General features: G+C 50.4%; 1 protein-coding gene across 2 annotated transcripts in view; it reads right to left on the reverse strand.

Annotated features, from left to right (window-relative positions):
* The window catches only part of OPA3 (outer mitochondrial membrane lipid metabolism regulator OPA3), a 72,842-nt gene that overhangs the window by 4,898 nt on the left and 43,753 nt on the right, over positions 1-24,191 (reverse strand). The window contains exon 2 of one of the 2 annotated variants that reach the window (XM_086690124.1): positions 18,427-19,349. The exons of the other annotated variant lie outside the window; for it this stretch is intronic. Coding sequence (XP_086546250.1) covers positions 18,892-19,349 — 458 coding nt within the window. The 3' untranslated portion in view covers positions 18,427-18,891. Of the gene's footprint in view, positions 1-18,426; positions 19,350-24,191 lie in introns of those variants that run through there. 2 annotated transcript variants of the gene reach the window in all.

Genomic DNA, 24,191 nt, shown 5'->3' on the forward strand with positions numbered 1-24,191 from the left:
ATTTCACACCTACTAGAATAACTATAATAGATACAACAACAACAATGACAAAGCCAATGGCTTTCAAGGTTTCAGAGCAAAAGGAACTCTCACGTACCTCCTCCAGTGGGAACGTCAAATCGTGCGGCCACTTTGGAAAGCAATGTGGCAGTTTCTTAAAAAGTTAAACATCAATTTACCATAAAACCCAACGAACCCACTCCCAGGTATCTACGCAAGAGAAGTAGCATACGCCCACGTGCGTGTGCCCAAATGTTCGCGGTGGCGTCTATTCACAAGAGCCAAAAAGAGGAAACAACCCAAGTGGCCATTGATTGGCGAATGGATGAACAAAATCTGGCGTATTTATACAGTGGAATATTATTAATACATAAAAAGGAGGGTGAAGCAGTGATCCATGCTCCAACATGGATGAATCTTGAAAACATTAGGCTGAGTGAAAGAAAACAGACACAAAAGGCCACATAGTGTATGATTCCTTTTATGCAAAATGTTCAGATCAGGGAAATCTATAGTAGATTAGTGGTGGGGGGGGTGGGGGGTAGGGGTGTGGAGGGTGGGGGATAGAGGTATGGAGGGTGGGGGGTGTAGGGGGTCGAGGGGGTAGGGGGTGACTGCTAATGGATACGCGGGATCTCTTTAGAATGACAGAAATATTCTAAAATTGAATTTTGGTAATGGTTGCACAGCTATGTAAATTTACTAAAAATAATAAAAAAGTCCACTGGAAACAGGAACTTTATGGCGTGTAGATCCTACCTCAATAAAGCTGTTTAAACCAACAAAACAAAACACCGGAGTCTCAGAGCATCTCCCGTTGAGACTGGCAGATCCCGTCGTGAGCCGGGGTCTCGCACTGATGCCGGAGGCTCCCTGCTGAGCCCGAGCAGGACCCTGGCCAAGCAGCCGTGGCCTCAGGAATGAATGCTGGTATTTGTGGGGTGTTCGGTTTGCCAAAATCTAAGATGCGCCACTGCCGTCAGCCAGGAATGGCGTGTAAACCGGAGAATCCCATGACTTCCCCAAATGGGGATTACTGTTCTGCCACAGGCACGGGGCCCGAGGCCAGCAGCCGGGGCCGCCATCGTGGCCACATGATGTCCCCAGGGACCCAGGCACCCTCTCCAGCCTTACCTCCCTCGTTATGGGGCTTTTAGTCACATGCCCAAAAGATGCCCGAGGTCGCTCTGGGCACCCATATCCTCCTTCTAGGCAGTAGGCAGGGCAGGGGTGGTCACAAAGCATGTGCATCTGAGCTGTCCCTTTTTAGGAGGGAGCCACTGGATTTCCTGAAAACCCCAGAGAGTAGATTTCCCCTTCACTGCAGGGGAGCCCAATATTCCTGGCTGGCTACATGGTTACACCCAATCAAACTGGGGTTCTTGTGACGGAGAAGTGTGTGTGTGGGGGTGATGGTGACTTAATATGGGACAAGAGTGCCTGCCAAAGTGAGTGCCGCTGGGGGGACCTGGCCTCTCTTTACAGCCACCAGAAGAGTCTTTGCTGCTCTCCCACCCTGGCAACCAGCTCTCAGGCTCACGGGCCAGGCTCAGTCACCTTGCTCCCTCTCCGGACCTGAAATCTTGAGCAAGGCTTCAAGGACGCTCCTCAAATTCCCTGAGCCACACTCACTGCAAGAAGCCAGAGAGAGGGCCCCTGGGTGGCTCGGTCGGTTAGGCATCTGACTCTTGATTTCAGCTCAGGTCCTGATCTCGTGGTCCATGGGACCAAGCCCCGCATCAGGCTCCGTGCCATCAGCACAGAGCCTGCTTGGGATTCTCTCTCTCTGGCCCCTCGACCACTTGCATGCACTCTCTTTTTCTCTCTCAAAATAAATAAATAAACTAAACCTAATGGTTTGTTGCTCACAGAAACAGTCCTGACGCTTTAAAATGAACACATGTCGGACTTCAAACTGTATTACAAAGCTGTCATCATGAAGACAGTATGGCACCGGCACAAAAACAGACACTCAGATCAATGGAACAGAATAGAGAACCCAGAAATGGACCCACAAATGTATGGCCAACTAATCTTTGACAAAGCAGGAAAGAATATCCAATGGAATAAAGACAGTCTCTTCAGCAAGTGGTGCTGGGAAAACTGGACGGCGACATGCAGAAGAATGAACTTGGGCCACATTCTTACACCAGACACAAAGATAAACTCAAATGGATGAAAGACCTAAATGTAAGACAGGAAGCCATCAAAATCGTCGAGAAGAAAGCAGGCAAAACCCTCTTTGACCTTGGCTGCAGCAACTTCTTACTCAACACGTCTCTGGAGGCAAGGGAAACCAAAGCAAAAATGAACTATTGGGACCTCATCAAAATAAAAAGCTTCTGCACAGCGAAGGAAACAGTCAGCAAAACTAAAAGGCAACTGACGGAATGGGAGAAGATATTTGCAAATGGCATATCAGATAAAGAACTCATCAAACTCAACACCCAAAAAACAAATAATCCAGTGAAGAAATGGGCAAAAGACATGAATAGACACTTCTCCAAGGAAGACATCCAGATGGCCAACCGACACATGAAAAAATGCTCCACATCACTCATCATCAGGGAAAGACAAGTCAAAACCACAATGAGATACCACCTCGCACCTGTCACAATGGCTAACATTAACAACTCAGGCAACAACAGATGTTGGCGAGGATGTGGAGAAAGAGGATCTCTTTTGCATTGTTGGTGGGAAGGCAAACTGGTGCAGCCACTCTGGAAAACAGTGTGGAGGTTCCTCAAAAAACTAAAAATAGAACTATCCTACGACCCAGCAATTGCACTACCAGGCATTTATCCAAGGGATACATACAGGTGTGCTGTTTCAAAGGGACGCATGCCAATGGTTGTAGCAGCACTATCGACAATAGCCAAAGTATGGAAAGAGCCCAAATGTCCATGGGTGGATGAACAGATAAAGAAGATGCGGTATATATATGCAATGGAGTATTACTCGGCAATCAAAAAGAATGAAATCTTGCCATTTGCAACTACATGGATGGAGGGTATTATGCTAAGTGAAATTAGTCAGAGAAAGACACAAATCATATGACGTCACTCCTATGAGGACTTTAAGAGACAAAACAGATGAGCATAAGGGAAGGGAAACAAAAATAATATAAAAACAGGGAGGGGGACAAAACAGAAGAGACTCATAAATATGGAGAACAAACTGAGGGTTCCTGGAGGGTTTGTGGGAGGGGGGATGGGCTAAATGGGGGAGGGGCACTAAGGAATCTACTCCCGATATCATTGTTGAACCATATGCTAACGAACTTGGATATAAGTTAAAGAAAATAAATTAAATAAAAATTAAAAAATTAAATAAAATAAAATGACCACATGCTTGATCTATACCATTGCTGACTTTCTGGAAGTTTCCAATGGAATCTCATTCAGCGTTGAGCCCACTTTGCTCTCATCTCCGGGCGTTTGCATATGCCATTCCTCTTGCCTGTAACACTCACTCCTTCCCACACTCATCCTGAATTTTCGGGTCCTGGTTCAGAGGCCTCCTCCTGTGGGAAGCCCTTCCTGACCACCCTGGCTGAGTCCATCACCCTCTGTATGGGCTCTGCTGGCCTAGCTCCAACCATTCTGGGTTGTCACTATCTGGGGAGGGGCCTGTCTCCTCAATCGACTGGGAGTCCCGAGAACGCAGGACCAAGAGTGTTTTGGTCATTCCCGTACCTCCAGCACCGCCTAGCATGGGCTGGGTACAGAGTGGGTGCTCGGGGAATATTTATTTATTTACTTACTTATTTTAATTTTTAAAAATGTTTGTTATTTTTGAGAGAGAGAGAGCCAGAGCGTGAACAGGGGAGGAGCAGAGAGAGAGAGGGAGACACAGAATCTGAGGCAGGCTCCAGGCTCCGAGCTTGTCAGCACAGAGCCTGACGTGAGGCTTGAAGTCACAGACCGTGAGATCATGACCTGAGCCCAAGTCAGACGCCCAACCGACTAAGCCACCCAGGTGCCCCTTGGGGAATATTTATTAAAAACATAAATAGGGGCGTCTGGCTGGTTGTTGGTGGAGCATGCGACTCCTGACCTCAGGGTCATGAGTTCAAGCCCCATGTTGAGTGTGGAGCTTACTTAAAACATGAAAATAGGGGCGCCTGGGTGGCGCAGTCGGTTAAGCGTCCGACTTCAGCCAGGTCACGATCTCGCCGTCCGTGGGTTCGAGCCCCGCATCAGGCTCTGGGCTGATGGCTCAGAGCCTGGAGCCTGTTTCCGATTCTGTGTCTCCCTCTCTCTCTGCTCCTCCCCCGTTCATGCTCTGTCTCTCTCTGTCCCAAAAATAAATAAAACGTTGAAAACAAAAACAAAAACAAAAAAAAAACCATGAGAATAAATTAAAAAATAAAAGCAAACAAATGACTCCGTCAATCAATGAATAAGTAACTTCCCGACTAATTACAAAAGAGCAAAAGGCACTTTTTGAGTGGACAAACCCAGTGGTCACCACCTACAGGGAAGACACAGCATCACCCACTGAGTTTTCCTGCTGAAAATGTTCATTCTGAATCTAATCATGAAGTCAGAGTGTGGGTCGCTTTCTGCCGGACAACTGAGCTGGAAGTTTGCAAAAATCCAAAGTTATACAAATCCAAAATAGGTAGAGCTGTCCTGGATTTGAAAAGATTAAAGAGACAACGATAAAATGTAATGTGTGGGCCACGATGGAGTCCTGGGTTGGGCAGAAAAAAAAAATCTATAGAAGACATTTTGACATTGTTGGAGAAATTTGAAAACAAGCAGTTTCTTAGATGACATTATGCAATTATGAAGCCTTGTCTTGGTGGGGCGCCTGGGTAGCTCAGTTGGTTGAGCGCCTGACTTCGGCTCACGTCATGATCTCACGGTTCGTGAGTTCGAGCCCTGTGTTGGGCTCTGTGCTGACAGCTCAGAGCCTGGAGCCTGCTTCCAATTCTGTGTCTCCTTCCCTCCCTGCCCCTTCCCTGCTCACGCTCTGTCCCTGACTCTCTCTCTCTCAAAAATAAGTAAACATTCGGGCGCCTGGGTGGCGCAGTCGGTTAAGCGTCCGACTTCAGCCAGGTCACGATCTCGCGGTCCGTGAGTTCGAGCCCCGCGTCAGGCTCTGGGCTGATGGCTCAGAGCCTGGAGCCTGTTTCCGATTCTGTGTCTTCCTCTCTCTCTGCCCCTCCCCCGTTCATGCTCTGTCTCTCTCTGTCCCAAAAATAAACGTTGAAAAAAAAATAAAAAAAAAATAAGTAAACATTAAAAAATTGAGAGAAAAAAGAATTGTCTTGGTGTATGATGGCATTTTGGATTATGTGGGAGAAGGTCCTTGTTCTTTAGAGACACACACCTAAGCCTTTTAGCGTAAAGTGCTGTGACATCTGCAGACGAGTCAGTGAAAAAAAAAATCTGTGTATGTAGAGAGACACAGATAGAGATGTAAAGTGTTATGGACCACATGTTGGTAGGCTCCCCCAACACATACATTGAAGTCCTAACCCTAGATGGTATTTGGAGGTGGGGCCTTTGGGAGGTAATTCGGTCTAGATGAGGATATGTGGGCAGGGACCCCAGGAGGGGACTGGTGTCCTTAAAAGAGGAGAAAGAGGCCCCCCGGGCTTTCTCTGTCTCTCTCCACCATTTGAGCACACTGGTGAGAAGGCAGCCTTCTGCAAGCCAGGAAGTGGGACCTCACCAGGAACCGAATCTGCCAGCACCTTGATCTTGGCCTTCCTGGCCTCCAGAACTGTGAGAACATAAATGTCTGTTGTCTAAGCCCTCCAGCCTGTGGTGGTTTTTTTTTTTTTTTTTAATAGCAGCATGATCTTAGACAAAAGCATGCAGATCTAAGATATTTGAAGTGCACAGACAGGGCACACAGTGTGAACAAGTGCATTTGGGGATTCATTGCATAGTTTTTTTCCATTTTTCTGTAGGTTTGACAATTTTTCAAAAGAGATGTCAGGGAGAACTAAAATACAAAAAAAAAAAAAAAAAAAGAAAGAAAAGAAAAAGGTAAAGAAAAAGAATATATAAGGAAAATACACCAAAATGTAAATAAATGCTGATGATTTCTGCCAGGTAGGTTTTATGATGGTCTCGATTTTCAAATTTTCTCCTCTGAATACTGAGGACTTGCTCAGTTAAATGAAAGAGGAAAATCCAAAATGTACATATGATCAGATCCAACAGTGTCATTTCCCGGAATTATTCTTAAGAAACTAACAATGGGAGGGGCGCCTGGGTGGCTCAGTCAGTTAAGCATCTGACTTCGGCTCAGGTCATGATCTCACAGCTCATTGAGTTCGAGCCCCTTGTTGGGCTCTGTGCCGACAGCTCAGAGCCTGGAGCCTGCTTCAGATTCAGTGTCTCCCTGTCTCTCTGCCCCCCCCCCCCCCCACCACTGCTTGCACACTATCTCTTTCTCTCTCTCAAAAGTAAATTAAAACATTTAAAACAAAGGAAACTAACAATGGGATGCACAAAGATTTAGCCCAGGGTCCCTGAGGCCCAGCATGGCTCTTGGGGAGGTTCTTTCCCACTAATTGCCAGGATGGTGCCCTCCAGGGCAAGAGAGGGGCTTGCTGTGCCACTGTGTGGTGTGTGATGTGTCCATCTTCTAAGCTTAAACCTCCAGACTCAGCGGGGTGCCTCACATGGGGTGTGGAGATTACTTAAAAAATAAATTAAAAAATTAAAATAAAGCTCAAGATCCACAGGCACGTAAGAGGGGCAGGGGGGAAACTCTGAGGTGTCTCGTACCTGGACTCCCATCTCCTGCACGATTAAGCACCAGTTGCCCAGAGAAGTAACCTGCTCATTAACATACCTGATACAGACTTCCTTCCCTCTCTCCTTTCACTTTTCTCCAAAAGAACATCTTGTCCCTTCCCCTCAAAGAGTCAAAGGATAGCAGCAGTTCATTCTCCCTGCAATTACTTTTATTTTTAAGTTTTTATTTACTTTTTCTTAGTAATCTCTACCACCAATATGGAGCTCGAACTCACGACCTCGGGATCCAGAGTCACATCCTGCTCCATCCGAGCCGGCCAGGCGCCCGTCCCTGTAATTACTTTCTGAAGAGAGTAATACGGGGCCATATTTGTAGGGGGAAAAAAAAAGTAACTCAGTTGTTTAAGAGATACTGAATTTCTGTTGGGAATGATAAAAAAGTTCCGGACAAATATGGTGGTGATGGTTACACACAGTTGTGAATGTACTGAACGCCACTGAATTGTATACTTAAAATGGCTACAATGATCTATTTTATGTGATGTATATTTTGTCAATTTAGCAAGAAAAGATAATTTGGTAATGAGAAACCCATGTAGGTACTGCTCTGTTTCATTCCCAGCTGGCCAACAAGCATGGTGTACTGCCATGAAGTTCTGACAATAATCATCCAGAGTTAGTGTGGACTCCACAGGGTAAAGGCTCAGTCCCACAAGACTGCCTGCACTCCAGGTAGCAGCCACGAGTGGGGTTCCCAAGCCACCCGCACTTCTGACCAAATGGCTACAAATTGGGGGGCTCCCACAAACCCCCTCCGGTTCGAGAACACCCTGAAAACGTTCTACCTACAATTGCGGCTTTATTATAAAAGATACACAGCAGGTGAGGTGTAGGAGGGATTGCGCAGATTCCATGGGAAAAGAATGCTTTCCTTTGGGCACTCAGGCCCCTCAGGTAGGCAAGAGGAATGGCTATGTGCTTGAACCAGAAAATCAGGCTGGCTCAGTCATAATCTTATTTTAGGTATTTCCACCAGCCCCACCCAGAGTCACCTTGGTAGCGTAACAAAGATCCATTGATCACTTATGAATTTAACAAAGGCTTCTGTTCGTGGTAAAACATGAACAGATACCTTCTGTATTACCCTACAAGTGAAACATTAACATAATAATTCTGTATTACCCTACAAGTACTCAGGGAGTTACCTAACAGTCTGGTGATGGGCAAATAGAAGATACAGACTGTTTCCCCCCACGTGCTGTGGCCACCATGTGATGCCATAGGCATCAACCAGGGGCACCCAGATGCAGGCTGGGAGTGCCCACTCCTTATCTTCTCAGGTACAGGTCTCCCACCACGAGCCTCCTCTGGTCTCCTCCAGCTGGAGGCTCCTTCACCCTCCCTCACACCTCTCTCCCCTGGAGCTCCCTTTCTCCTGGGGCTCCCATTCCTGCACGGAAGGCTCCATCCCTCCGAAGGTGAGCATGGTGTGGGGTAAAGGGAGGTCTGGCCCCTCTGGGGTGGCCAAGCAGCCACGAGGGACACAGGATGGAAGGGATTTCTGGGGACGTTTGCGAGGCAAACGCCTCGCCAGGCGCCCCTCGCTCTCTCCATCCTTGCCCATCTTTGTCTGCTCCCAGGAGGCAGGGATGGCATCTGGGTGAAGCGGTCCTCTGTATTCTGGCGGGCACTCACTTTGGGCAGTGCCCACCAGGGAGGATGGCGATGGGAGAAAGGAGAGGTGGGGCACATCTCTCCCGTTGTGCCGCAAGGCCGCAGCCGCTCTGCCCTTGACCTACGGCTCCGGTTCTTGCCCCCACTCAACTGGGATGGACTCCTGGTGCCCTTCTGAGATCTTGGGATGCTATCGGCTTTGCTGTGTCCAATCCCTGGGGGCCTCGGCATCCTCCCCTAGACCCCTTCACCCTACCCACGCCACCGTCCTGTGCTGGACTCTCTTCAATAACCAAAATTAACAAAGGAAAAAAAAAGGGGAAGCTGGCAGGGCTCCCTAGGGCCCTCGGGGACACTCCCCATGGTGGCCATGTCTGCACATTCTGTACCTCTTATGGGGACACCCTCCCCTCCAGAACTGCTGCTGAAGCCAGTGTTCCTCTGGAGACCAGCTCACAAATGGACCTGCCTGGCGTCTGGGTGGCTCAGTCGACTGGTTGAGCGTCCGACTTTGGCTCAGGTCATGATCTCACGGTTAGTGGGTTTGAGCCCCGCGTCGGGCTCTGTGCTGACAGCTCAGAGCCTGAGCCTGCTTTGGATTCTGTGTCTCCCTCTCTCTCCGCCCCTCCCCTGCTCATGCTCTCAAAGTAAAAAAACGTTAAAAACAAACAAACAAAAACAGCCCTCACCTGGCCAAGGGTGAAGCCCTCTCCTCTGAGACTCTTTATTGATCACTTAAAAGATGGATACAGAGCACTCTACAGGACAATTCTCACTTTGTACATATGTGTATATCTACCAACACACATACAACGCATAACTTTTTTTCTCTACACACACACGTGTGCGTGCGCGCAGAGGACGGGAAACGTGGCTAGAAGTTAACGGTGGTCATCTCTGGATAGTGGGATCACAGGTGATTTTTATCATTCCATTTTATGTTTTTCAGTGTTGGTGAGTTTTCTGTAGAGAGCCTGCTGTGGCTTGAAATATGCAGAAAAGAATGACTGGGAAACAAAGAGATGACCAGAATGGAATGCATTTCTGTGCGGACCAGTACAGACCAGCGTCCTCAGGTCTCTGGTCACGCAGGGCCTCCTTTCCGTGCCTGCTCTCCTTTCCATGGTCCAGGCCCTCTGTAACCTGTTCGCCGACCCCTTGTTCCTGCCGCACTAAGCCACACACTCTAAGAGGAACGTTAAAAAATTGTTTTTACGAATTTCCTTCTCACTTGCATCTCTGGGCCTTTGCACATGCTGTTCCCTTTGCACCCTGTCTCTCCTGGACTCTATACCCCATGCACCTTTTTCCCTTTGTTGATTTTAATCTGTATCCCTTTTCTGGAATCAACATGACTCAGCTTTTCTGAGTCCTGTGAGTCCTTCTAGCAAATCACTGAGCCTGAGGTGGTTCGGGGGACCCCCAACACCAGGAGATTCAAAGATTCAAAGACGTGGTTCTTGCAAAATCCTTCATAAGGTGCCTGGGACCCAATAAATGAGAAATGCAAGAGATTCAGTTCAGTGCCTCAGTTTCCTCCTCTGCAAACTGGGGGTCATAATCATCCCATACTCTTAGGGTGAAGATGCTTATAATTTGGGGTGAAGGAGCTCTTCCTGAACAAGGGAGGGAAAGTAAGAGCCATAATTCAGTCCAAGCAGCTGAAAATATGCCAAACCAGTTAGGGACCATCCAGAAGCACAGCCCATGTCCCCCTTGCCAAGCTTCTTACCCCTCGGCTCCCATGAGAGGTCGGCCAGAAAGTGTCCCCATCTCAAGCAAGGGGCCAAGGGGTGGTATGCAGATTCTAAGAAGGGCACCTACAAGTCACTAGGAGAAAGACCGAGGAGCCTACAAATAGGGGCTGTGGTACATTGGGTAACGGACCCCAACATGTCCACATCCCAATGCCCAGAACCTGTGAGTCTCACTTCCTATGGCAAAAGGGACTTTGCAGATGTGATGAGGTTAATTAAGGATCTTGAAATGGGGAGGTTATCCTGGATTACCCAGGTGGGCCCTAACCCCAGTGACAAGTGTCCTCATAAAAGACGGGAGAGACGACACGGACGCACAGAGCAGAAAGCCACGTGAAGACAGAGGCAGAGACCAGAGGGATGTGGCCGCCTTGGAACGCCGGCGGGGGTGGGGCAGGGGGGGCACCAGCAGCTGGAAGAGGCAAGGAACACGTTTCTCCCCTTAAGGGAGGGAGGACTGACCTGCCGACACCTTGATTTCAGTCCGATGACCCCGGTTTCGGTTTCCTGTCATCCAGAACGGTTAGAGAATACAGACGTATTGTATTAGGCCAGCGAACTTTGTAGTTTGTAACGGCAGCCACAGGAAACTTACACAATGGACAAAAGAATGGAACAGATACTTCACAAAACAAAATACTAAGAATCACCGATAAGCTCATGTAAAGATGTTCGACACCATTACTCATCTGAGAAAGATCAATTGAAACCACGGTAAAATACCTCTACATACTTGCCGGGATGGTTAAAATGAGAGGGGAGAGAAAAAAGAAAAGAAAAGAAAAGGAAGGAAGGAAGGAAGGAAGGAAGGAAGGAAGGAAGGAAGGAAGGAAGGAAAAGAAAGAAAGAGAAAGGAAAGGAAGAAAAGAAAGAGAGAAAGGAAGGAAAGAAGGAAGGAAGGAAGGGAGGGAGGAAGGAAGGAAGGAAGGAAGGAAGGAAGGAAGGAAGGAAGGAAGGAAGGAAGGGTGGGTTCCTGGGTGGCTCAGTCAGTTAAGCCTCTGACTCTTGATTGTGGCTCAGGCCATGAACTCACGGCTCACGAGTTCAAGGCTTGAGTCAGGGTCTGTGCTGACAGCTCAGAGCCTGGAGCCTGCTTCAGGCTGTGTTTTCCTCTCTCTTTCTCTCTCTCTCTGCCACTCCCTGCTCACGTTATGTCTCTCTATCTCTCTCAAAAATAAATAAACATTTGGGGCACCTGGGTGGCTCAGTCGGTTAAGCGTCCGACTTCAGCTCAGGTTATGATCTCGCAGCTTGTGAGTTCGAGCCCCATGTCGGGCTCTGTGCTGACCGCTCAGAGCCTGGAGCCTGCTTCGGATTCTATGTCTCCCTCTGTCTCTGCCCCTCCCCTGCTCATGCTCTCTCTGTCTCTCTGTCTCAAAACTAAACAAACATTAAAAAAAAATTAATAAATAAACATTTTTAAAAAAGAGAGAGGAAGGAAGGAAGGAAGGAAGGAAGGAAGGAAGGAAGGAAGGAAGGAAGGAAAAAGGCAAGACTGGCAACATGAAGCATTGTCCCGGATAAGAAGCTGCTGGAACTTTCCTACAGGCTGGGGTGGGGGAGGATTGGGAGGAGAACAGCATACCGTAGGGTCAATTACTTTTTTTAAAAACTGGCGGTTTCTCCAAAGGGTAAACATACTCTCGTGCTATGACTCAGCAATCCCACCCCTACATATACCCAAGCGCAATGCCCCCCCAAGCCTTGGGCCAGACCAGTCCTAGGAGCTTTGCCCCTAACAGGGAAAGCCCAGAGATCTGCCTGCTGGCCAACCGGTCACCGGTAACCCACCCACTGGCAACAAAGAAGAACAGACAATTGCAACACAGAACAACACAGATGCATCTCTCAGATACTATGTTGAGCAAAAGAAGCCAGATCAAAAAAAAAAAAAAAAAAGGAACATTCCATAGAGTCCACTGATACAAAGTTCAGGAACGGGCAAATCTAATCTACAGTGCCAGAATTCAGGATAGTGGTTACAGCTGGGAGGATGTGCCCTTTGAGCCGGGTGGACACATCAGATGTGACAGAACCCTCGGTGACCTGCCTCCCTCCAGGTCACAACCGCCCTTACCTGGTGGAGCATGGCCTGAGCACCGCCGTTCCAGGGCGAGGGGATCTTACTCTAAAACCCGGGTCCCAAGTCCAAGCCCGCCACCTCCACTTCCTCCTTTCTCTGGGGGGTCCCAAGTGGACACCAGGAGCGTTCCTTGATGGGGGGAGTCGAGATAAAGGTCAGTGACACAGCACGAGGGCGAACGCAGTGACGTCAGAGGTTACCAAGGATGAGAACTGCCTTTCCAGCCTCGCTGGCTACAATTCAGAATAGCAAAAACCTGCCGCCCAAATCTAAAGCAACCGGGGGATGGGCAAGGGCAGGGGCTCTGACTATTTCCTCGTGCTTGGTCCTGCTACGGCCTCCCCATCTTGGGACATGACAGCGTTTCCCTTCTAGGTGCACAGAACAAAAACCTTGAAGCTGTCAATGGCGCCCCCACGTCCCATCGCTCAGCAAATCCTGTCTGCCCCATCTCTGAAATATTAGTATGCTCAGAACCCCACTTCCCCCCACCTCCACTGTCTCTGCCTCGTCCCGCCACCATGGACAAACACGGTCGTCTCTCTGCTGGGCTGACAACCTCCAGCTTTGCCCCTTAGGGCCTCTGTCGGGGGGGATCCCAGGTCAGCTCACGTCCCTCCTCTGCACAGAGCTCCCCGTGGCTCATGTGCCTCGCCTGGAATAAAAGCCAAAGGCTCAAGGAGCCCACTCTATGTAGGTTTGTATAATACATACATATGCATATGCCTTTCTTTATGGAACGGAATACGAGAGAAAAGTACCAGAATGCAACACATATGGGAAGAGCAATTATTGTTTACAGAAACTTATGTTCTGACAATATATATAACATCTAGCATATGACGTTGACATATGTGTTATATATTACATACGATAAGTTCTATATGTTTATGATACATACGAGGTATGTATGTGAAACGTGTATGTGTAGTTTTTCTTCGTGAAAATACAATACGAAATATCAGACTGCACTGCACATATTAAGAGTATTTGGTGAAATTTTCATCCCAGTGGGTACACACACAATACATATATATATATATATATATATATATATATATATATATATATATACTGTATATATATATATTTTTTAACGTTTATTTATTTTTGAGACAGAGAGAGACAGAGCATGAATGGGGGAGGGTCAGAGAGAGGGAGACACAGAATCCAAAACAGGCTCCAGGCTCTGAGCCATCAGCACAGAGCCCGACGCGGGGCTCGAACTCACGGAATGCGAGATCGTGACCTGAGCCGAAGTCGGACGCTTAACCGACTGAGCCACCCAGGCGCCCCTATACTGTATATATATTCTACAGTATAATAATAATATATATATATTATACAGTACTATGTTACAGATTACATAAAAATATTTTTATATTCCGTTATATACTAGGCCACATAATGCACGAATTATGCCATACTTAGAACACACACAGAGTGTGAACTGTGAATTCTATTAATACGCGTATGGCGACTGTATGAGCTCTGCTTCCCGCTGTGGCTCGCTGCCCTGGCTGAGATGCAGACTTGAGATCTGTGCGCCGTAGGGTTATGGCGGAATCTTTGGGGGACGAGACGCGTGCAGGTGGGAGGGGAGGGAAGCCGGGCTGGGTTGGCTGTGGCTGAGGCACGATGCTTCAGTCAATCCTGTGGGCTGCCCAGAGCTGGGACGGGCCTCCAGAGCTGTGCCAAATGAGACAAGGTGCCAGCCTTCGCTCCCACCCGATTCCCCTTGCTCACTCTATTCCGTGGGTCAGTAAACTCTTTTTGTGTTGATTTATGGAAACTCTGTGCCCAACGTGGGGCTCCAACTCATGACCCTGAGGTCAAGAGTGGCACCCTCTTCCGACTGAGTCAGCCAGGAGCCCCCGGGGTGGGGGTGGGGCGGGGGGCAGTGAACTCTTCACGTCAAGGGCCAGGGGGTAAATACTTTCATCCCTGAAGGCCATAGGATATCCATCGCAAAGACTCAACTGTGCCAGTGGAGTTCTTACAGCTGCCTTTGGGGCTCATCTCAGAAGAGCCACCCTGATTGAAATGAGCCACCCCCATCACCCCAGAACTCTGCCACTGGACTAACCCTTTACTTCTTGACTGTTCATCCCCTGCACTAGATGTCAGCTCCGTGATGGGGAGGAGCCTGATCTCGGTCCTGGCTGGTTCCCAGCTACTAGAATGGGGCCAGGCACACCATAGGTGCTCGGTAAACGTTTGTCTAACGACAGAGTGGAGGACGTCCACTCCATTCTCCTTTGGGCATGCTCCCCTCCCGCTGTCCACTGGGGCCGGGGGCCCAGGCCTGGCCACTCAACAGTCACAGTGGCTAGCACAGAGATGGTCACGTGGGCCCATGAATCAGGCAGGGGCTGAGTGAAGTCCATTTTCTCTAGGGGTGGCTTTCTCCAGGCAAGGGCCTGCCCAACTGGGAAACCAAGGCAGGGGACAACAGGGCCTGCCAGATGGGAGAGGCGGAGCCCTCGGGACCCGGTGTGAGGCTTCTGTAAGCCAGGGTAAATAAATGGGTTTCTGTTTTTTTCCACCCTAGTCCTGAGTCCCTCAGGTGGGAGGGGTCTGGATTCAGTAAGGCCCCTTCTTCCCTCATCACCGCGGGGTAGGCTAACATTGGAAAAAGAAACGTCTGACTGTGCAGGTGCCCCCAATGGACTGTGAGCTCCACGAGGGCAGGGTTGGGCTGTCTTGGTCACTGCCTGGGACCTCGGCACGACATAGAACAGGGCCGGGCACACAGGGGACACCTGAGCGAAAGTGGGAAAAAAATTAAAAAAGACCCTTTTTTTCCTCAGGTTAACGGATTTTTTTTTTTAAAGCTTTTATTTATTTAAGTAATCTCTACACACAACGTGGGGCTTGAACTCACGACACCGACTGAGCCAGCCAGGTGCCCTGAGATTTAAAAAAAATATATTTTTTGATGTTTATTCTTTTTTTTTTTTAATTTTTTTTTTCAACGTTTTTATTTATTTTTGGGACAGAGAGAGACAGAGGATGAATGGGGGAGGGGCAGAGAGAGAGGGAGACACAGAATCGGAAACAGGCTCCAGGCTCCGAGCCATCAGCCCAGAGCCCGACGCGGGGCTCGAACTCACGGACCGCGAGATCGTGACCTGGCTGAAGTCGGATGCTTAACCGACTGCGCCACCCAGGCGCCCCATTTTGATGTTTATTCTTGAAACAGACAGAGAGAGAGAGAGAGAGACAGACAGACAGACAGACAGACACAGAGACAGAGATAGAACTTGAGTGGGGGAGGGGCAGAGAGCGAGGGAGACACAGAATCCGAAGCAGGCTCCAGGCTCCGAGCTGTCAGCACAGAGACCGACGCGGGGCTCGAACTCACGAACCGCGAGATCATGACCTGAGTGGAAGTCGGACGCTTAACCGAATGAGCCACCCAGGCGCACCGAGATTTTTTAAAAATACATATAAAAAAATACATCAACTTGAAGACAACCGACCTCATTTGCATATTTATTCTACCCCTCTCCCCAAGTAGCAAAGGTACACAAAAGTTTAGCTAGTAGGAAACCAGAATGATGACCAAGCCTCCAGCCTCCACCTCGTGCACTTTGAGAGGGGATTCCTTGCATTTCCACACACCCTGATCCTACCCGCCCCCCAACACTCACACAGTGGGTGAAGCCGCTGCCTCCCACAAGGACTGGCCACATGGAAGGACACGCGGAGCTGAGTGCTGAGTCTCGGAGCTGTGACAGCAATGCCACGTCAGGGTCAAGATTGGGCAGGGGTTAGGAGCTTGGGCTGTGGTGGAGACTGTCCCTCTCCAGGTCCCATGTTGCTTCTTCCCTGCCTGCGTGATCTTGGGCAGGTGACTCCCCCTTTCTGTGCCTCAATGTCCTCATTAATGAAATGAAAAAAATACTGTTAGCCACACCGTTATTGACATAATGGGTGTGTGGCGGGGTGAGGAGCATCGCGGTCCCTGCCTCCGGCAACCTGTGCTCCAGAAGTGGGTCAGTGCCAGAGAGGACCCCCAGGAGTAGCCATGGAAACCAGGCACTGAGGCTGCTCACCCAGCTCTGCCCATCACCTCTCCACACAGTGGTCTCTCTCTCCATCTTCTCCTCCTTTATCCACTCAGGTCACTTCCAATTTTATGATTTTTTGATTGGTTTATTTATTTGAGAAAGAGCGAGCGAGCACGAGCAGGGAAGGGGAAAAGGCAGAGAGGGAGAGAGAGAATTCCAGTTCGGGGCTTGAACCCACGAACCACGAGATCATGACCTGAACCGGGACCAAGAGTCGGGATGCTCAACGGACTGAGCCACCCAGGAGCCCAAGGCCATTTCCAATTTTAAAGACACCTCCACCCAGGACACCCTCCACATGCGCTTCTCCCCCTCTTCCAGAAAGAATTAAGATGATGCTTCAGAACCCATGTTTCTTGGTTTTCTACCTGGGCAGATCACCCTCCCTGCCCCCACTTTGGTCCCTGGCCCCCTGGAAGCGAGGTGAGGGAGGACAAAGGTGAGAGGAAGCCGGCCCCTCCCCCTTCACCTATGGCTTCTGGGAACCGGGCCCAAGTAAAATGGATCTTGGATCTAACCCCATTCATTAAATGCTAAGATTTCAGGTGTGCTCCTAGCTGTGGCTAGGAACTGAGGGCCCCCCGACCCTCAGCACCGCCTCTGGGAAATGCTTTGGGCCTCTGTGTAGAGCCCTAACCAACACCCTTCCCCTGGCCCTCTCTCTTCCTCCTCCGGCATCAGTACCCTCAAGCATCCTGCACCCCCCTCCATTCCCTTCTCTGTGCACCCCCTGCCCCCATTCTGCTCTTACTACTTCACCACCTTGGACTTTGGGGACTTGGGCCAGTCCCCTTGCTTCTCCTGGGCCTCAGGGTTCCAGTCTGGGAAAGGGTTCACAGGATGACGGCCCATGCACGCACATCAGCTTCTCTAATCCTAACGCGTCTCGTTGTACTCATTTTGGAGGTCCCTGTGTTCTCAGACACACCCTGAAGATTTCCAGACAATATCTACAGTCTGAAGCGCAGAAGGCAGACTGGTGGACTGGTGGGACCCACACCCCTCCCACATCAGGAAGATTCCTGGAAGAGACACCAGGTAGTAAAGGACGGTTCCTGGACTGTTCCGATCACTCTTGTGGGGCAGGCCAAACGTCCTGTGGGGCTGGCAAGAGTCCCAGCGATCTCTTGGGGTGGGGAGGTGTAGCGGGCTGAATGCTGACTCCCCCAGAGACATGTCCACATAGTAAACCATGGGATGTGGACTGCGACCACCTCTGTAAATAAGTTAAGGATCCTGAAGTGAAGTCATCCTAGATTTAGGGCGGGCCCTGAATCCAACGACAGGTGTCTTTACCAGAGACAGAAGAGGAAACAAAGGCCACGCGAAGAGGGCGCAGAGACTGGAGATCTGCGGCCACAAGCCAAGGAATGCCTGAAGTCACCAAAAGTTAGAAGAGGCAAGGGAAGATCTTCCCGTAGCGGCTTCGGACGGGTGTGGCCCCGCTGACAATTTGATTTCGGATCTCTGGCCTCCAGAACCGTGAGATGGCAAATCAAGTCTGTGGTCATTGGGTATGCTAGCCCCAGGAAACGAATAAAGGTTAAGACCAACTGGTGGCCTAGACCAGTGGGATGGAGGTGGGATGGGAGGCAATGAAGGCCCGGGGGTACTACTGCATGAAGGGGGGCTGGTGGGCCAGCCCGCAGCCCCAGAGGAGAAGGGCAAGGGCACCCAGGTCCCCAGATTTGGATGGAAGCCGAGGAATGTGATCGTCTAGCCCATGGCTGGCAGGCCTCTGACAGGCGACTGAAGAACATAGCGCGGAAGGTGGGGAAGGACGGCAGGAAAGGCTCACGGGCCCTGAAGGCAGGTCCACAGGCTGAAGTTGGATTGGCCAGAGGCGGGGTCGACTTTTCCACCACGGAAGGGGTGTTGGGAGAGCACTGCCACGGAAGGCCCTGCAGTCATCCGGGCGGGCTGCGCCGTGGACTAGGCTTGCGGGCTGGGGGGAATCTGTTGGAATATTCCACTTGGTCTTGGTAGGGCACCACAGATCAGGTTAAGGGGGGGGCGTATAACATTCAGTGGATCGACTGCAAGCCAAGATCCCCCTTTTCTTCCCCTCAGAGAGAGTGGTGATGCCCAGCTGGAACCCACCTTAGATGAGGGGGACAGAGAGTCACTGAAAGACACAGCATTTCTTTATAATGGTCTGTACCTGTTGACGAGGGGAAGGGGGTGTTCCGGTGAAAAGGATGAGAGTCCCGGGGAAAGGTGACACTTATCAGGTAACTGGGGGGATGGGAGGGTGGGGAGGAAACAGCTTGATTCGGCTCAGGTCGGGGGTCCCTTTTTTCTCCTGCCAGAAAACTCAGCCCGTTGTCCAGGCCGGGACCCCATAGGTCTGTGCGGTTTGGGGTGGGGGTGCAGTGATGAGCGCTGTGGACTGCACCCACGAGCTGGAGAAAGCCTTGCTGGAGCTTCACCTGCTGGGGGCCGGTCCCGGTGGAAGGTACCACTGATCAGTAGGGGATGACCGAATCCAAGTTCCATCAAGATCCCGGTGGTTTCCGCTGGGCCGGCACAGGCAGGGATAGTGTGGGGAGAAGGCCACATCAGAGCACACACAACCACGTCCAAGTTCAGACTTCGGCAGACTCCTGATCCTTGGACGCGGACACTGCCTTGGACGCGGATACCACCTGGGGCACGGACGCTGCTTGGGGCGCATCCCGGGCGCAGAGCTGGGCGCGCACCTCTCGCATCTGCGCCTGCAGCTCCTCCAGCGCGCTCTGCGCAGGCGCGGCCTGCGTCTGTGCCTGGGCCTGTGCCTGCAGGGTCTCCAGCGCCAGGGCCAGGCGGCCCACTTCGTCCCGCATCGCGTCCCAGGCGGCCTGCTGCTCCTCCTCCTTGTGACGCTGGTGCGCCTGGTGGCGCCAGTACTCCAGCACCAGGCAGCCGCCGCCCACGATGAAGATGGTGGCCTCACCCAGCAGCTCGGCGCCCAGCTCGGCGGCCGCGTCCTCATTCAGCGGCTTGATGACCGTGCCCCGGAAGCCCATGATGCGCATCTTGGTCCGCATCTCCACCCAGTGGTACACTGCGGGGGAAGAGAGGGGTCAGGTCCTGCGCCAGGAGCCCCCTACAAGCCCCACCCCTCCGCGTTTCGGTGTCCAGGTTGGCGCAATGGGCACACCACAGCCAGAATCACTGGGGATCGCTTTAAGCAAGACCTGCGCTGGCCTACCTAGCCCAGAGAACGGGAGCCCAGGCGGCTTTCTGAATCGCCCAGAGGGTCCTGCCAAGTAGCCAGGAATGAGAAACCCTGGGGGCCGCGCCCCTGTAGGGTTACAAGCAGCTCCCAGGCCACAAAGTCCCAGGAAGGTGTAAAGGCTCAGTTGCCAGAGGCTTCTGAGCTCCCTCTGCTCCTCCCCTCAAGCCACCAGCAGGCCAGCCAAGCATCCCCGGACGCAGTGGTCCAACCTGCTTCTCAGAAGCAAGGCACATCCCCCCCCCACCCCGCCCCACTTTCTTTCTGAATCTTCCCAAAATTTAGAGTTAGGGCTGCAGCGTAAGGGCGGGTACCCTCCTGGGCTCCAAAGAAAGGGCAGCTGAACCGTGGGAATGGATGCGAGGCGACTTGGACCACGGGGTAATTTGCAAGTCTGGTGGCTCCCCTCCTAGATTTTTCACCAGCCCTGAGGACGGAGCTAACAGTCCTGTGCGCTCTCTGCGGTGAGGTTTTGGGCACGTACCTTGGAAGAAGCTCTCGAGTTGACTGGGCGGGTGTTGCTGCAACAAAAGCTTCCTTGCCTAGCTGCCGCTTTGTGCAGGGAAATTCTCAGCATCTGAGTCTTAAAAACCGAGGCAGCATTGACGCTGGACCCTGACTCCTTCCTGCGGTAATTCACACTCATCCAGGATACACGAAAGTGCTGGGGATGCCTGTCTAGCTCACTCGGAGACTCATTTCCAACACAGCACTTACTTTATTTTTAATGTTTAATAACTACCCGTGCAAATGCCTGGTGTATGAAATGTTTCGAGTCAATTGTGGGCTCGGCTTTTTAAAAAATCCACAGGAAAATATTTTCACATTTACAACCTTTCGGCCAACGGAAGCTACACGACAATTAAAATTTGGATTTCTGTGCGTGTTTGGGTTGCTGACACATCCTTTGGTAGGCAGAATTCTGCAGGGGAAGTGTAAACAGAAGTTCAAGGACAAAGTTCAAGGCATAATGTGAAATTCCTGACTGCAAAGGAACAGCTTGTTCATTTTTTTTCCCCTTTAAACTGAAATTGCAGACAGCAAATCACAGCAGTTATATGGATTGCATTAGATACTTGGAAGGGAAGATGGCACCAATCCGTTTGGAAATATCAATATTCATGCACACCAGAAATTATATCCTCTGCAGCGACTTGAATTCAGGAAGACAAGGTTTAGCTGTCACCTTGAAAATGTGCTAGCGGGTATACAGCCTTTCAATTTTCTAAAAGGGCGGGGCGCCTGGGTGGCTCAGCTGGTTAAATGTCTGACTTCGGCTCAGGTCATGACCTCAGGGTTTGTGAGTTCGAGCCCTGCATCAGCACAGAGCCCGATTCAGATCCCCTGCCTCTCTCTCTGCCCCTCCCCTGCTTGTGCTCTTTCTCAAAAAATAAATAAGATTGGCAAGCACAGTATTTTCTAAAAATGGGGTAGGGCAGCATAAAACGTTTGGCGAGCTCTGCCTGGAGCCAGCAGGAAGTAAGATCTGAGGAGGAGTGCACCCGGGGCCCTCCCGTGACCCGCCCACGGCCGCAGTCACCATTACTAACTACTACTTGTTACGGAGACCCTGGTGGTGTGGGGTTCCTGGAGTCCAGGCGGTGCCGACCCCTCCCACACTGAGGTCCCAGCTTCGGGCCGACCTGGGGTCCACCTGGAGCTCTGCCACCTACAGCGATGACAGCCCACGCTGGGCCACCTCTGTCAAATGAGGAGATGATGACCACACCCCAGCCCCCCTGGAGCCGGGCCTGCACCTGTCACGTGATCCTTTATGTCCGGCCACGAAGCACAGTGGCCAGAGGGTGGTGAGGAGACAGCACCAGCTTCTGCTGGCATCCCTGGGCGAACGTCCCAGCATCTCAGTGTAGACAAGTGTGAGGACCAGGGCCAGTGGGCGGGGGTCTGGGTGTGCAAACGGGAGCGGGCACGAGGGGTGGGGGGCACACGTCCAGGCACAGGAAATTCAGTTGCAGGGGGTGTGTGTGAGAGAGACAAGGCTTTCGGGGCAGGGCTGATGGCAGTCTCTCAGGCTAGTAGCCAGACTTGGGGTTCAGGAAACAAGGTCCATGTGGGAAAGGAGAATTGGGAAGGGGTAGTTGGAAAGAACAGGCCCTCAGATGTCTCCCAGGCACCTCACACTCACTGTGTGCAAACCTGACCCCAGAGACACTTGTTCCTCCTCCTGGGTCCATCCTGTCACCAGGCCAGAGACCTGGGACTCGGGTACCCCCCCACCCCCTCAGCCAAGTGTCTAGTCTGCTGCATGAACGTCTCTCCCAAACCCTCATCCGCTGTCCGGGTCCAGGCTCTGCCCCAGCTCTGACCGATGTCCCCTCCCTGACCTCCCTATTCAGGGATCTCTGTCCCTCCTGCACACGCTGTGTATTTCCTTCAGAGCGTCCATCACAACTGGGAATGATCTGGTCACCCAGTCGCTTGTTTGCACCCCAGAGGGCAGGGTCCAGGACCATCACAGACACTGCTGTGTCCCCCGCACTGGCCAGTAGCAGGCCAAGCACACACAGTGGGTCCCTGTCCCAGCGTCAGCCCCCTGCTGACCTACGGCAGCAGCCAGGAGCCGGTTAAAACAAAACAAAAAAAGAAACGACCATTCTTTTCCTTAATAAAAATAACACATTACATGCAAATAAAGTACTCAAACTATAAAGTTAGAAGTCAGAAGTCCTGATCCTTAGGCCCACCCCAGTGGCCCCCTAGGTCTCGCCCTAACTAGCCTTTTTTTCTGCTGGCATCATGGTCCTGGTATCTGATAAGAAGCGTACTTTGCTCACCTCTATTTCTGAATTTTTCAACTGGAAATTCACTGCTATTTACGCATTGTCTATTGAACCCACCCCCCAGCCCAAGTATAAAAGATGAGACCTTTGTCTCCACATACCTGTCCTTCCTTCGTCCCCTGTCTCTCCATTTTTACGATGATCTGTACCCACTTCTTGTACTATATGCTTATCACTGTCTCCCTCCTTTCGAGCTCCCCTCCCCACCCCCAGGCCAGATCATTCTTCCACGTTATCCAGGTTTGACCCACAGGTTGTTCAGTGGTTACAGCAGAACCTTCTATACTCTGTGCCAAGTCAGAAAAGTGAAAATAAACGGCATATACCATGTGACAATCGCGGACACACTGTCCACTGGGATGTGCTTAATCTAGAGAGGGGCCCCCCTGGTGGGCTATGTCACGAAGGGGGCCACCCGGAGGAGACGGTCTCAGCAGCAAGGTCGGATGGCATCTCTACTCTGACATTCCATCAAGCCCCTTAGAATTCCACCCTGTGTCAGTCAGCTCTCAGCTGGACAATGATTTTCTAGAACAACTAGGTCTTCCCTCACACGGTATTTCCAAAACCGCTGGTCTTGTCCCATTAGTGGGTCATGGAATCTAATTTGGTCGCACAGAACGGCATGAAAAATAAGATCATGAATATGACAGGAACCATCAGATGGCCCTTGAGGGCATTACGCTTTAGAGAAGTAAGTCAGAGAAAGGCCAATACCACACAATTTCACTTCCCAAACTCATGGATACAACGTCCCCCACTCCTGCCAGCATATAACAGAAAACATCAAAGGCGATCGTAAGTAGTCAGGACAAGTACTGTCTCACAAAACTTTTTAAGTAGGCTTCTTGCCCGACGCGGAGCCCAACGTGGGGCTTGAACTCATGATCCTGAGATCAAGACCTGAGCTGAGATCAAGAGTCAGACACTAAATCAACTGAGCCACCCGGGAGCCCTTGTTTCACAAAACTTTTGTTCTTGTTTTGTATGTGACTCTGTGTGTAACTGGAACAGTCAAAATGTTGAAAGCCATTGTCCCAGATTTTGGTTGGAATTCCAATGAATCTACGGATCATTTTCAACACAGTGACATCTTCCCAATGTCGAGTCTTTCAATCCATAAATGTAGTATCTGTCTCCATTTCGTCTAACTTTCCCTGCAAATCTCTTTGATTATATTTATTCCCAGGCATTGATTTTTTTTGTTGTTATTATCCATGGTATTTTCTTTTTACTTATGATTTTATTCATGGTATTTTAAATTCCATTTTCACTTTGGTTGGGGCTGGTACATAGAAATACAACTGTTATGTAAATGATTTTTTTTTTTAATCTGATGACCTCACTACATTCATTTTTTTTCCCCTTTTTTTAAAAAAAAATTTTTTTTTCAACGTTTATTTATTTTTGGGACAGAGAGAGACAGAGCATGAACGGGGGAGGGGCAGAGAGAGAGGGAGACACAGAATCGGAAACAGGCTCCAGGCTCTGAGCCGTCAGCCCAGAGCCTGACGCGGGGCTCGAACTCCTGGACCGCGAGATCGTGACCTGGCTGAAGTCGGACGCTCAACCGACTGCGCCACCCAGGCGCCCCTTTTTTCCCCTTTTTAACGAAATATAACTTACATAAAATACACAAACAGTAAGTGTAGGGCATGATAATTGAAAAGTTTAAGTTTTTTGTTTTTTTTTTTTTAAGTAATCTCTACACCCAATGTGGGGCTTGAACTCACAACCCTGTGATCAAGGGTCCTATGCTCTACTGACCAAGCCAGCCAGGCATGAGCGGGATAATTTTTTTTTTTAATGTTTATTTATTTTTGAGAGAGGAAGAGACAGAGTGCAAGCAGGGGAGGGGCAGAGAGAGAGG

The sequence above is a fragment of the Puma concolor genome, chromosome E2 (assembly GCF_028749965.1).
Source record: "Puma concolor isolate L17-30 chromosome E2, mPumCon1.1.hap2, whole genome shotgun sequence".
NCBI lineage: Eukaryota > Metazoa > Chordata > Mammalia > Carnivora > Felidae > Puma > Puma concolor.